Source organism: Dreissena polymorpha, chromosome 3 (genome assembly GCF_020536995.1).
Source record: "Dreissena polymorpha isolate Duluth1 chromosome 3, UMN_Dpol_1.0, whole genome shotgun sequence".
Lineage (NCBI taxonomy): Eukaryota > Metazoa > Mollusca > Bivalvia > Myida > Dreissenidae > Dreissena > Dreissena polymorpha.
In genome coordinates this window covers 88,510,951-88,526,552 of record NC_068357.1, presented here as the reverse complement: position 1 = coordinate 88,526,552, position 15,602 = coordinate 88,510,951, and the positions used below count along the sequence as shown (strand labels likewise).

General features: G+C 35.3%; 1 protein-coding gene across 7 annotated transcripts in view; it reads left to right on the top strand.

Moving 5' to 3' along the window:
• The window catches only part of LOC127875154 (sodium/calcium exchanger 3-like), a 216,085-nt gene that overhangs the window by 23,303 nt on the left and 177,180 nt on the right, over positions 1-15,602 (top strand). For 5 of the 7 annotated variants that reach the window (XR_008047310.1, XR_008047309.1, XM_052420006.1 and 2 more), the window contains exons 2-3: positions 7,264-7,364; positions 11,703-11,723. Coding sequence is in view for 5 of the 7 variants with exons in the window: in XM_052420006.1 (XP_052275966.1) it covers positions 7,264-7,364; positions 11,703-11,723 (122 nt within the window). In the remaining 2 variants the exon portion in view is untranslated. The remainder of the gene's footprint in view (positions 1-7,263; positions 7,365-11,702; positions 11,724-15,602) is intronic. The other 2 variants (XM_052420007.1, XM_052420004.1) reach the window with 1 other exon arrangement.

Here is a 15,602-nt window from a genome sequence, read left to right as displayed (position 1 = left end):
GGATGGTGTTTTAATCATTGTAGAAAAATCATGATATGATAGCTGTAAATGTGTTTTTCTCTTTAATTCTTTGAAGCAGTGAAAGTGTGGTTTTATCCCTGGGTATGAAAATGTGCAGCAAGTCTGGACTTGCACCTGGTACCACAATCTGGTATCAACCAATAGTATTGTTCAATTATTTTAAATGTAGTTCTAATAGGAATTGATGCTGAGGTCATCAGGTCAAAGGAGCAAGGGCTTGTTACAGGAAATTCTTCTCCTTTATATCTTTTGGAGGCTTTGTCCTCTGATCTTGCAAATTGGTGTATTGATTACTTTCCTGGAATGTTTTTTCCATATTTTTCACAGATGCATATTAACCCTTTCAGTGCTGGAACCGAATTTTGAAGGCCTTTGCAAACAGTTTGGATCCAGATGCGACGCCACAGAACTAATTGCTATTCTGATAGTTTTTTTTGAAAAAAAAAATCGAAGAAAATGCTAATTTTAGAAATTTAGCAGACAACATTTTAGCAGACAACAAATTTCACAGCATGCAAAGGGTTAACACTATGTAAGCCATTCTAAGCAACACAGTGTTGTTATTTTGGTCAGGCTATTGCTATTCATTTCATGAACATTGGCTGTCATTCTGTTCTGAAATTTCTGTCGCCCAGAAACGAATTAAATAATTAAATAATCTTGTTTGCTGGAATTGGGCATTACAGTGAAAGCGAGCGAACTTAATTGGTTAGTCGGAAATCCATCATCCTGTGTCAGTTCTGTTCTGCAGAATTCTATAAACTTATTTATGCTTCGCTTATTATTTATGCTCATTTTTTTCCTTGCATTTCTGTTATTGTGAAAATAAGTATGCTTAATTGTTGCAAATATTTGCGATTTAACTATCATTGTTGATAAAAATTCTATATTTTATTACATTTCATGTGATAAAAAATTAATAGAAGGAAGCATAAAATTGCTATACGCAGATTCAGATAAATAGTTTGCATTGCATCGAAAGCCTAAGGCGTATTTGAAACGCTCCCGAGTCCGTTTCCTGGGACTAGAACCAGTACTTTTATGGGAGAGATCTTAAGAAGCTCGCCCAATTGGGATTGAACCCAGTGAAATCCCAGTTGCTAGGCTGACACCATATCAACTACACCACATCAACCTTAAAAGTAGCCATATTAATTGCTAAGTAGTGATTTAACTTGGTCAAAATAAAACTTCTAATGATATCTGGGTGTTCTAAAATAATTCCGGTCCCTTAAAACCTTGCGAACACTGTAGAAAATACATTGATTTTCCAATCTTCACGAAACTTTCTCAGGAATTTTGACCTGAAAATATGTTGATATAGTTTGAAACTCAGGGTGAAGTGGGGTCAAAAACTAAGTTTTTAGAAGAAAAAGCAACATTATTGGCTGGTTAATTAGTATAGAGCAGATTTAACCAATGAAATTCATATGAAGAACATTAAATTTTACCTTAATGAGAGGAATGCAAGGCTGGTTAATTAGTATAGAGCAGATCTAACCAATGAAATTCATATGAAGAACATTAAATTTTACCTTAATGAGAGGAATGCAATGTAAATTAATTTTTAAGAATTTATTTTAAGAATGCACACTCAAAGGTGCATAAGTACTTTTAACATTTGGAAGGAAACTTTTTGTCCCTCCTTTATGAAGAGCTAGACAATTATTGCTAAGTGCATGGATTTTTTTTTAAAGATAAGTGTATTGGATGCAGATGTACAGTGTATTTGGTGCATTAAGTGCTTTCCTGTGTCCCATTGTGGCATTGTGTCATATGTATAATCACTAACTTGTAATTGGGTGCAGTTTATATGTTTCTTGTTCTGAGAAAACTGGGCTTAATGCTTGTGCGAAAAGTGCCGTCCCAGATTAGCCTGTGCAGTCTGCACAGGCTAATCAGGGACGACACTTTCCACTTTAATGGTATTTTAGTTTGAAGGAAGTCCCTTCTTACCGAAAATCAAGTTTAAGCGGAAAGTGTCATCCCTGATTAGCCTGTGCGGACTGCACAGGCTAATCTGGGACGGCACTTTACGCACATGCATTATTTCCTAGTTTTGTCAGAACAAGACACATATACTTCCATCAAGTGATGTTCAATAATGTTACTGTACGGCAATACAGATGTAGATGTTATCTGGATCTCCACAAAGTTGGAAACACCCATGCAATGTGCAGGTTCTGACAATGCTGTCCCATTTGCTCCACCAATTATTGTTGTGTTCAAATAATAACAGTCGATACAGTATGCAGTTCCGACAGAATGTTTAATGTGAAGCTTTGTTTGTTCTTACATATATATATATATATATATATATCAGGGATAATATTTTCCCGCAATATCAATCGGTCCGGATATAAATGGGGAAAAGTATCCGAAAACGTATATCCGAAATCATGACAAATTACATTAAAATATATACCATTGATTTTGCCATTCATATAGGTGGTATAATACATGTAAAAGTAAAATTCCCTTAGGCATTTTTTTTTAAACGGAACGAGTTTTCTCAACTGTTTTTATCATTTGGTATTTCATTGTTGTTTCGTGTGCTGTTTTATCAGACTTTTTTCATTGTTGTCAATATTATTTATCTGTGTAAGTCTATACCGATGTTATAAATTGTTGTCGACTCGATAATAGCTAACAAACATGCACTGAACCAAACAAATATCTGTGCGTAGGTTGGCTACTGACAACAACAAACCAAATAATTAAGAAATAATTTGTTAACAAATAACCCACGGCCGATAGTTTAGATGCGTAGGGATTTAATCACGAGAGTGAAGCATTTGAAACCACGCATCTAATTTTCCGGTGCTGAGTTATTCAACAACAAAGTATAAAGTACACGAATTATTTCGATTCTAACACGGTTTTACTAAAGATTTATTCAATGTATATTATTTTTCTTGTGTACTATTTTATGTGAAGTTCCGCCCATAAAAATAACTTTCGGCTGTTCTGTCGATCAGATCCGCGACTTTCATTCATAATTATATTACCCGATTATTACGCTGGTGGAAAATGTATCGGCATGTTTTGTTTAGTTACAGCGCGTGCATTCAGACGCGTCTTTTCGGATGCGTCTTTAATCCGCTGTTCACAAGTTTTTGATTCTTGGTCTGACGTGCAATAAACCGGTCCTGACCGGTTTAGAGACTGCAGCGAATGGTTTATCACACCTAATCGAGATAAGAATGTCATTAGGGTGTGTTAGCATGTACACTGTGTAATCGATTTCATGACATGGGAATTTTAATAGCAAACAGAATCGGACCGACTGTTTGGGATTTTCAATCTGTCTTTCATGACCCCAATCGGTCTAGGACCGACAAAACCGAAAATAAAATGATCCCTGATATATATATATATATATATATATATATATATATATATATATATATATATATATATATATATATATATATATATATATATATATATATATATATATATAATAAAAGTAAAAACACGTGTCTGGGATTTTAAATATATATTGATTTAGCCAACGCGTTTCGCATAGCTCATCACGCGTTGGCTAAATCAATATATATTTAAAATCCCAGACACGTGTTTTTACTTTTATTATATAATATTCACAATCTGGATTATTACATTTTACTTATATAACTATATATATATATATATATATAGTGTTTCCCCAAATGTAGCCCTTTCATTAGAAAGTCTATTGATGGCCTGATATAACAAATTTTAAGTGCAACATTTACAATGAACATCATAGGTGATTAAATAGATTGTGTAATACATAATAATTCATGTTTGTTCAGGTTTATCACACCCTTGAGGGTCAACTATAATGTATACAACTAATTGTACTTTGACTATACAATTTACCTAGCAATACCCACCCCTAAAACCCCTCAATTTTGATAAGAAATATAGACCGGATCTGCACATGTGGAATATTGTTGAATAAGGAACACATGTTACCAACTTGAATCAGCTGAGGACTAGAATAATTGCTCTTTTTAGCTCACCTGAGCACAACATGCTCATGGTGAGCTTTTGTGATCGCTTTTTGTCCGTCGTCCGTTGTCCGTTGTGCGGCGTCAACATTTGCCTTGTTAACTCTCTAGAGGCCACATTTATTGTCCAATCTTCATGAAATTTGGTCAGAAGATTGGTTTCAATGATATCTTGGATGAGTTCGAAAATGGTTACGTTTGCTTGAAAAACATGGCTGCCAAGGGGCGGGACATTTTTCCTTAAATGGCTATAAAAGGCTATAGTAAAATCTTGTTAACACTCTAGAGGCCACATTTATTGTCTGATCTTCATAAAACTTGGTCAGAAGATTCATCCCAATAATATCTTGGATGAGTTCGAAAATGATGCCGGTAAGTTGAAAAACATGGTCGCCAGGGGGCGGGGCATTTTTCCTTACATGGCTATAGTAAAACCTTGTTAACACTCTAGAGGCCACATTTATTTTCCAATCTTCATGAAACTTGCTCAGAATATTTGTCCCACTGATATCTTGGATGAGTTAAAAAATGGTAACCTTTGCTTGAAAAATATGGCTGCCAAGGGGCGGGGCATTTTTCCTTATATGGCTATATATGGCAATAGTAAAATCTTGTTAACACTCTAGAGGCCACATTTATTGTCCAATCTTCATGAAACTTAGTCAGAAAATTCATCCCAAATAATATCTTGGACGAGTTCGAAAATGATGCCGGTTGGTTGAAAAACATGGCCGCCAGGGGGCGGGGCATTTTTCCTTATATGGCTATAGTAAAACCTTGTTAACACTCTAGATGCCACATTTATTGTCCAATCTTGATGAAATATGGTCAGAAGATTTGTCTAAATGATATCTTGGAAAAGTTCGAAAATGGTTACGTTTGCTTCAAAAACATGGCCGCTAAGGGGCGGGGCATTTTTCCTTATATGGCTATTAAGGCTATAGTAAAATCTTGTTAACACTCTAGAGGCCACATTTATAGTCCGATCTTCATGAAACTCGGTCAGAAGATTCATCCCAATAATATCTTGGACGAGTTCAAAAATGATGCCGGTTGGTCGAAAAACATGGCCACCACGGGGGCGGGGCTATTTTCCTTATATGGCTATAGTAAAACCTTGTTAACACTCTAGAGGTCACATTTATTTTCCGATCATCATGAAACTTGGTCAGAAGATTTGTCCAAATGATATCTTGGATGTTTTCGAAAATGGTTTTGGTTGCTTTAAAAACATGACCACCAGGGGCGGGGCATTTTTCCTTATATGGCTATATATGGCTATAGTAAAACCTTGTTAACACTCTAGAGGCCACATTTATTGTCAAATCTTCATGAAATTTGGTCAGAAGATTGGTCTCAATGATATCTTGGATGAGTTCGAAAATAATTATGTTTGCTTGAAAAAAATGGCTTCCAAGGGGCAGGGCATTTTTCCTTATATGGCTATAATAAAATCTTGTTAACACTCTAGAGGCCACATTTACTGTCCTATCTTCATGAAACTTAGTCAGAAGATTCATCCCGATAATATTTTGGATGAGTTCAAAAATGATGCCAGTTGGTTGAAAAACATGGCTGCCAGGGGGCGGGGCATTTTTCCTTATATGGCTTTAGTAAAACCTTGTTAACTTTCTAGAGGCCACATTTATTTTCCGATCTTCGTGAAACTTGGTCAGAAGATTTGTCCCAATAATATCTTGTTATCTCAGGTGAGCGACTTTGGGCCTTTCAGGCCCTGTTGTTTCTTTCAATTCATATCTTCAGATATTTGTTCGGCATAGCTATTGATGAAATTGCAGCAGATAATTAAAACATGTTTCAGAACTGGTCCCTCGTCTGTTCACAAAGCTTTTGTTTAACCCTTTGCATGCTGGGAAATGTTGTCTGCTGATTTCTAAAATTAGCATTTTCTTTGATTTTTTTTCAAAGAATACTATCAGAATAGCAAACAATTCGGATCCTGATGGGATGCCATCCACATTCTGTGGCATCTCATCTGGATCCAAACTGCTTGCAAAGGCCTTCAAAATTGGGTTCCATTGAGCACTGAAAGAGTTAACATTTTTGTTACAATTAAAATTTTGTTAATGCAGTTTCTTTATGCTTATCCTTATAATAAACTAAATCATAATTGCCTGTGGGAAATGCTTTATTGCTCCAACATGTCCTTATAATAAGAGTGGGACAATATCAATATTGTGAATTTTATGTTGAGGTAGTGAACATACACACTATTATGGCAGTGCTCTCAATTCCACCATCGCTCATTTGGAATTCCAATAACTTGGTTTAACAACATCAATTCCCAATGCTCTTGGACAGAAATGTCAAGCGTCAGCCTCTGCCATATTCAGTGTTGGGATTCATAGTTTACAGTTTGCCTGATCAATCTGTGCAGATTGGGATGCAATATAATGAGACTTCCTTAATGCTCATTTAATGTGTCAATAAACATCTTGGTACAAAGTAATTGAGGTCCTTGGTCTATATGGTGCTATAAAGTAGCTATAAATTTTACAATTAATCTATCAGGGGACTAACTTTCAAGTACTTTTATGAAAAATCAATGCAGTATAATAACGTTTGACAGACACACAATTTTAGCCAAACAGAAATGCTCAACTTCATGTTATTTGCTTCCATTCTGTTCTTTCCTAATTGTTAGAAATGTGTTAATTAAATGTTTGCTTCCAGCATTGACAATTTGTCTCAGTTCTTAAGAAGCTTGTAAACTTAATTTTGTGCTCTAGCATTGCAAACTTACATATTATGTCACTTATTAAGAAGCTTGTTAAGTTTGTTCAGAAGCATTGCCAAATAAGATTTATTCTAGTTCTTAATAAGATTGTTTACTTCATGCTCTAGCATTGACATATAACATTGTATTTCAGTTCTTATTATTAACTTTGTACTCTAGCAATGCCAAATTACATAGTATTTTTGTTCCCAAGAAAATTGATAACTTCCTGCTCTAGCATTTCAAATTTAATTGCATCTCGGTTCTTTAGAAGATTGTTGATTTCATGCTCTAGAATTGCCAAATCACATTGATATTTATTTCTTTAGAAAATTGTTAATTTTATGCTCTAGAATTGCCAAATTACATTGTATTTCAGTTCTTTGGAAGATTGTTTACTTCATAATCTTAAAACATTGCCAAATTACATAGTATTTCTGTTCTTTAGAAGATTGTTGACTGCATGTTCTAGCATTGCCAAATCATCTGAGTTATCTTTTCTGCTTGCAGGAAATACATTACCATTCGAATCTTCGATGATGAAGAGTATGAGAAAAATGAGGACTTCATCGTGCAGCTGGGAGAGCCCTACCTCGCAAGGAGAGGATCTGGTAAGGGCAGCTACTCTTGCTTACTTGTACTTTGTTCTCAAAGGGAGACAATTCTGTCTCAGAAATTAAAAATATGTATCAAATTTAATATTATTTTTTTTCTTTATTTCAGGTTTTCCTGCATCATGTTTTATTTGTGTATATGTTTTGGGTCAGTTACTGAGACTGTTTTTTATTGTTGGTTACATGTAAACGATCATTGAGGGGTTTAACGTTATTACATTTAAACTATAAATGTTATTGTCCCCTACCGGTTTCACCGGAGGGGACTTATGGTTTGCGCTCTGACTGTCTGTCTATCTGTCAGTCTGTCTGTCTGTCTGTCTGTCTGTCCGTCCGTCCGTCCGTCCGTCCGTCCGTCCGTCCGTCTGTCTGTCACACGTTCTTGATCCTGTGATAACTTTAAAAGTTCTTAATATTTTTTCATGAAACTTGAAGCATGGAAAGATGGCAATATGGACATTATGCACGTCATTTCATTTTGTTCCTACGTCAAAAATTTTGGTTGCTATGGCAACAAATAGACTAGAAATACTGCTGAAAATGGTGGTTTTCTGGATCCTGCAATAACTTAAAAAGTTCTTAATATTTTTTCATGAAACTTGAAACATGGATAGATGGCAATATGGACATTATGCACGTTATTTCATTTTGTTCCTACGTCAAAAATTCTGGTTGCTATGGCAAAAACAACAAAAAATTCTGACAATGGAGGAATTTCTGACAATGGTGGAGCCGGTAGGGGACTATATTGCTTGGCAATAGTCTTGTTGATAAATTGTCTGCAATACATTATATATCCAATTCAGTTCTTCTTGTGCGAATAGTCCATAATTGTTGAGATGCTGTCGATTAAAGCGATACATCTAGTTTTATGTATAAAAACAAATACTTAAAATAAAATTATTAAAGAAGGGGATTTAGAAAAATATTTAAATAGGCTGATTTATATTTGATTGCAGAGACTATTTCAATTTCATCAGGCAAGTTGAAAATAATAGTTTTGAATCAAACATGTTTAAAAGTGTTACATAATTCATTATTTCTGAATGATTTCTAAAGATAACAGTTCACAGAGTATGTAAATGAATTCGATAAATTTGACTCAGGGACCTTAACTGCATGATTATATATTGCGATTATGATTTGATCCATGACACAATGAAATAACTGAAGGATGTTAAAAAAAGTCATGCAGGGTTGTTATTTACTTCATTTTATCAAATAGTAGCAATAATTGTTTGCTCAATACAAGCCACAAAATGGAAATATTTACAGCAAATTATTTTGTGCATGGCATATGGTATAATTTATATTGATTCATTACCTTAAATTCTCAGAATTCAAAAGCCCTTTACATAATTACCAAGGTAAATCATGGTTTGATGAAAGATATTCTGATGTTTTCTGTTCTCTCATGGAGATAGTTCCAAATGCTTTACAAATGTGTTATGTACATGTAGTTCAGAAAATATACTTGAACTCACATGAGTACATATAATATTGTTGTGCCATTTCTGAGGACAACATTAATACAGTTGCTTTAATGACACACATAACAGTCGGGGATCTTGCCTGATTGGGAAAGTTGGGGAATTCCCTTTTGGCTTTCCCGATCGGGCAAGATCCCCGACTGCATAAAGTCCTACCCAAGTGGTCCCTTTTTATGTATGTGTAAAGCCTGCAATATATGTAAAATATGCAGATTTTATCTGGTATAAATTGTGACAGAATGGATGGTTTCTCTATAATTATAATGTAAAACTATGGTTTTATAGGCACAACAGGTCTAATTTGTCCTTAATTACTATATTACTATATAACAACCATGAATGAACCACATTGCACTCACATTATACTCTAATTAAGATATCACTAATGGATCCATTGTAACCCTAGCACGTACAAATAAAAAGGCTTTGCATTACAAATAACTAATTTCCGTAAGCATTTCCAATGAATCTTGTCTATTGGTCTATACAGACATACTTTTTTTTAAATTTTCAATGAAAATTATATATTTGAGAAAAACAGTAATGCGTAAGCATATTGATTTATTGAATTTCAGAATTTACCCTAATGGGCCATCGCCTAGCAAAAAGGTTAAGCAGGAATTTGTTATTTGTACTTTGCTAAAAAAAATTTTTTATCACAAAGCTATGTAATAACACGGATACTGGTCATTCAATATTTATTCTTTTACATATTATTGCATTATTTCAAGATAAACAATATTGTATTTATCTTTTAATGAAAAGACTACTAAATAATACCCCATGTGAAAAAACTTATGGATAATTTTTGAATTGTTAAATCATGAATCATGGAAATGGCTTGTACATTGATTACGTGTTTGTATTGCATTCATTTGTTATAATGACTGTATAAAATTAAATAATATTGTAATATTATAATATATAATGCATATAGTTACTGTTATTAGCTTAACTTTTCTGTACTCAACATTCCTTAGTAATGAAGCTGCTTATTAACTCATCATATTCAGATGTGTTTTATTCAAGCAATTTTTTTTCTTATCAGATTTCATGTAAAAGCTAATTTTTGTCTTCCACTTGCTTGATGCAAGAAAAACTTATGTCGTTGTATGTAAAGAAGCGAAAATTGGTATCTTGCACCAAGCTGTTGTATTTAATGCGCTTAATGACCCATATCGCTGCAGTTGTTTGTGTGTGACAAGGGAGGCAACCTGTCCTTTATCATTATTATATTAAACCCATTATTGTCAGGGAATACTTGTTTATGTTGCCAAGGTGCTGAATAACTCTGTTCATTAACCCATTTATGCCTAGCGTCTAGAAAAAAAGGCCTTGGCAAACAGCGAAGACCCAAATGAGACGCCGCATAATGCGGCGTCTCATCAGGGTCTGCGCTGTTTGCTTAAAGGAATTTCTGTAAGAAATATTCTAAATATAGAAATAAATATACTAGACATCCCTAATTTTGGAAATAAATTGATCCAATTTAGAAGGATGGGAGAGTCCACTAGGCATAAATGGGTTTAACAATTAGGTCATCATGTCAGATTGTATAGACACCTTGTTACCATGGCTCAATGCCTCATTGATTGCACAATCATACAACTTGGTCAGAATGTTAATCTTGACAATATCTAGGCTGAGTAAGAATCTGGGTCACTTGTGATCAAATGGGTGGTCACCTAGTCAAATCGTGGAAAATTGTGTTTTCACTAATGGGGCAAAATTTATAGCTAAATCTTGATGAAACTTGGCTAACATGCTTATCTTAAAAATACCAAGGTTGAGTTAGAATCTAATGTTTACATGCATAAAAAAACTAGGTCATCAGGTGAAGTGACCACAATTTGTTTTCCTGGAACTCGGATGAGCGCTTGCTTCAGGGCCATCATGGGCCTCTTGTTTTTAGTGTAAGTCCTTTGCATGCTGGGAAATTTGTCGTCTGGTAAAATGTCGTCTGCTGAATTTCTTAAATTAGCATTTTCTTCGATTTTTTTTCAAAGAATACTATCAGAATAGCAAACAGTTTGGATCCTGATGAGACGCCATGTTCTGTGGCGTCTCATCTGGATCCAAACTGTTTGCAATGGCCTTCAAAATTTGGTTCCAGCACTGAAAGAGTTAAAGTCCTTTGGTGCCTATAAAGGCTGAATTATGTAAGAACTTGTATATGTTTCCCATTTGATGCTTATTAGGAACAGAATAATTAATTTTGTTAAGTTTTTGAATTTTGAAGCTGATTATGCCCCCCTTCGAAGAAGAGGGGGTATATTGCTTTGCTCATGTCGGTCTGTCGGTCGGTGTGTCGGTCGGTCCGTCCACCCGGTGGTTGTCAGACAATAACTCAAGAACGCTTGGGCCTAGGATCATGAAACTTCATAGGTACATTGATCATGACTTGCAGATGACCCCTATTGATTTTGAGGTCACTGGGTCAAAGGTCAAGGTCACGGTGACCAGAAATAGTAAAATGGTTTTTGAATGATAACTCAAGAACGCATACACCTAGGATCATGAAACTTCATGGGTAGATTGATCATGACTTGCAGATGACCTCTATTGATTTTGAGGTCACTAGGTCAAAGGTCAAGGTCACGGTGACCCGAAATAGTAAAATGGTTTCCGGATGATAACTCAAGAACGCATACGCCTAGGATCATGAAACTTCATGGGTAGATTGATCATGACTCGCAGATGACCCCTATTGATTTTGATTTCATTTGGTTTATAAAGAACTGTATACAGTGTAGCACATGCAGTGTTTGAATTTATGATTTTCTCCCTTGTTTAACACACTTGCTGTGTACTGTGGTTGAATATGTGAATGGTTGCATTGTTTCAGAGGATGATAGTACAAGCCAAAGTGAGTATACACCCCCCTTAAATGTTGGGCGTTGTATTATGCCATACCCCATGAACACACACACACACACTATTAGCAGGTCAACAAGCAACTTTTCTTGACCAATTTTTATCTCACCTGTCACGAAGTGACATGGTGAGCTTATGTGATGGTGTGATGTCCGGCGTCCGTTGTGTGTGCGTGTGTGCGTGCGTCCATCCCTCTGTCAACAATTTGTTTGTGTAGACAGTAGAGGTCACAGTTTTCATCCAATCTTTATGAAATTTGGGCAGAATGTTTTTCTTGATGAAATCTGGGTTGGGATTGTATTTGGGCCATCTGGGGTCAAAAACTAGGTCACTAGGTCAAAAACTAGGTCACATAATAGGTCAAATAATAGAAAAAACTTGTGTAGACAATAGAGGTCGCAGTTTTCATCCAATCTTTATGAAATTTGGTCAGAATATTTTATTTTGATGAAATCTGAGTTGGGATTGTATTTGGGTCATCTGGGGTCAAAAACTAGGTCACTGGGTCAAATAATTGAAAAATCATCAACAATTTGTTTGTGTAGACAGTAGAGGTCACAGTTTTCATCCAATGTTTATGAAATTTGGTCAGAATGTTTATCTTGATGAAATCTGGGTTGGGATTGTATTTGGGTCATCTGGGGTTAAAAACTAGGTCACTATGTCAAAAACTAGGTCAAATAATAGAAAAAACTTGTGTAGACAAAAGAGGTCGCAGTTTTCATCCAATCTTTATGAAATTTGGTCAGAATGTTTATCTTGATGAAATCTGGCTTAGAAATGTATTTGGGTCATCTGGGGTCAAAACTAGGTCACTAGGTCAAAAACTAGGTCAAATACATACATGCCATAATTTTTCAGACCAATTCCGGGACATTGAGTTAAATTGTCCGGGACTTATGCCGATTTTCCGGGACAAGTATAAAGTGTAGCAATATTTATAGACATATGCATTTTTGGTACGTTTTTTGTTTTGTTTCGCATCGTTAATTGCAAAAGTTCGAAAGCCTATCCGAAATACACTTGATCTATTAAAGGGGCCTTTTCACAGATTTTCGCATTTTTTAATTCATTCATTAAATGCTTTATATTGATAAATGTAAACATTGGATTGTAAAGGCTTCAGTAAAAAATCAAGAATAAAATTTAAAAAAGGAAAAGAACATTGCCCGGAGCAGGTTTCGAACCAGTGACCCGTGGAGTCCTGCCAGAGTCCTGAAGTAAAAACGCTTTAGCCTACTGAGCTATTCCGCCGAGTACACATACTTGACGTATTTTATACCTTATATAAGCAATCTTCGTAGTTTCACAAAATTTAACGACAAAAACAGAACTCTCCAAATTATTCAATCGTTTCGCGTTGCAACGCTTTATAATTTTTAGGTTTTAAAATCGTCAAAAGATGCATATAATGGCTATATTAGACCATGGTAAATGTTCAGTATTACTGTTTCCTCACAAATATCATAACTCAAACGAAAATTTGCGAATCTGAAACAACTTTTTTCAATTTTGTTAATTTACCAAAGCGTGAAAAGATCCCTTTAACGTCAAATTAAACATTACTACTTCCGTTACTAGATACAAGCCACGTGTTTTCAGTGTAAGCGTTCCAAACATAGATGATGACGTCACTGCGTTATTGTTATTAAGACCGGTGTGTAACGCGTAGTTGTTGATACGCCTTTATTCATTCATTCACTGGGTGTTTAGAACAAGACAATAATAAACCTAGTGAGGATGACGTTTTCATATGCTTAATTTTTTACTCAACTTCTTTGTATGTTAAACGCGCGAACATTAACTGCTTTTAATTTTTTACTCAGCGATGTTGGACTTCAGATGTGTGAACAACTATCCTTAGCCCTTACACAGCGGGAAATAATGACGTAGTAGATTAAAGTCAATTAACAACCACATTAAACAATGCCGCCTTTTCGGATTGACCACGAACGTGAGACAATCGATATGATAATAGGACCCCTGTTAATTGATCGATTTTGACACGTAGCGTAGTCTGCCTATTCGGGTAGGCATTGTCATGGAGACGCTGCAGATATACACAGATTCGAGGTGCAGTTATGCCTAAGATAAGGTACATGTATATATGGATTTTGTAAATTCCGGGACATTTGACAGATATCCGGGACAGCGGGACAAGTTCTTAATTTCCGGGACTGTCCCGGACAATCCGGGACGTATGGCATGTATGTCAAATAATAGAAAAACCTTGTGTAGACACTAGAGGTCACAGTTTTTATCCAATCTTCATGAAATTTGGTCAGAATGTTTGTCTTGATGAAATCTGAGTTGGGATTGTATTTGGGTCACCTGGGGTCAAAAACTAGGTCAATAGGTCAAATATTAGAAACACCTTGTGTAGACAATAGAGGTCACAGTTTTCATCCAATCTTTATGAAATTTGGTCAGAATGTTTATCTTGTTGAAAACTGGGTTGGGATTGTATTTGGTTAGTCAGGTGAGCGATTCAGGGCCATCATGGCCCTCTTGTTTGTCAGTTTGTCATGGGTCTTGTTTTCATCTGTTGCTCAAAAACCTGCTCCTGTTCATTTTAAACTAATTGGAGCTTGAATGGGATTTTGAATTCCAATATGTAATGGCTTTGATTTCCCTTAGATTTCCATTAGACCTTGGCATCAGCAGAGTTAAATTATTCTTTTCTGTTGTCAGTAGCACTCTATTTCCACAGCTTGCTGAGAGGTTTTTGTCAGAAATAGGTTGTGGATTGTGCTTAGTTTTTCATTGCTACTTTGTTTCATACATAGTATACAGACTTGCTGTCAAAAATGGCATGGTAAAGAAGATTTCATCAAGTTGTCATGTATTTATTTTATGGGTTATATTATCACCTCATAAATTTGTGTATTATGTGTGTACTTTATGTTTTACCTGTAATGAAGTATTTTATAATGCTTTTATTCATATTCACCTTGTTTTATTTATCGCATTGTTTGAAACATACACATCAGAAATTCAGCTGCCAATAATTGTGCCATGCTTTGGGAAAGCGAGTTTTAATGCATGTTCGTAAAGTGTAGCACCAGATTAGCCTGTGCAGTCCACTAATCAGGGACAACTTTTTCCGCTTAAATTACATTTTTGTTTCAAGGACGTCTCTTTGAATCAACTTCAAGTTCAGATGGAAAGTGTGGTCCCTGATTAGCCTGTGCAGACTGCACAGTCTTATCTCTGAGGGCTTTACGAACATGCATTAAGCCACTTTATTCCAGAGCTTGTTAGTATTGAGTTATTGTATAATTGTGCAGTCAGCCTTTAAAGTCTAAATGCTCTTTATTTTGGGCAGACAAAATAAAACTTGTTATACATTTGGGGTTCACTACAATTAGGATACAAGAACCTACGTTTAATGTCTTCACCTGCAAGCCAAAATGTGGTTAAGTGCAGCCTACAAATAGTAGCAGAATTGTTAATCACTATCACATGGTAATTATTGTGTGCAGTAACTTATGACTGTGGTTTCTTTATGCCATATTGCAATGACGTATATTAGATGGATGTGCTAATATCCTAACATTCCATTCCTGTATTTGTCCCAATCATATTCAGCATTTTCTGGGTTTATAACAGTAGTTTTTTAACTAAGAATACAATCTGATCTGAAACCTGAATGCCCACATTTGAATAAAAGGGAATTAAACATTAACTGTAGGTAAACACAAACAGTCCACTCTCATTATCTCGACATCGGATATCTCGATATTCTCAATATGTCGAAGTAATCTTGATGTCCCAACTTTTTTCCTTCTTTATCTATATAAATAAACATCGCATATCTCGATTTTCGTTATGTCGAATAATTCGACATCTCGATATAAAATTTGGTCCCGAG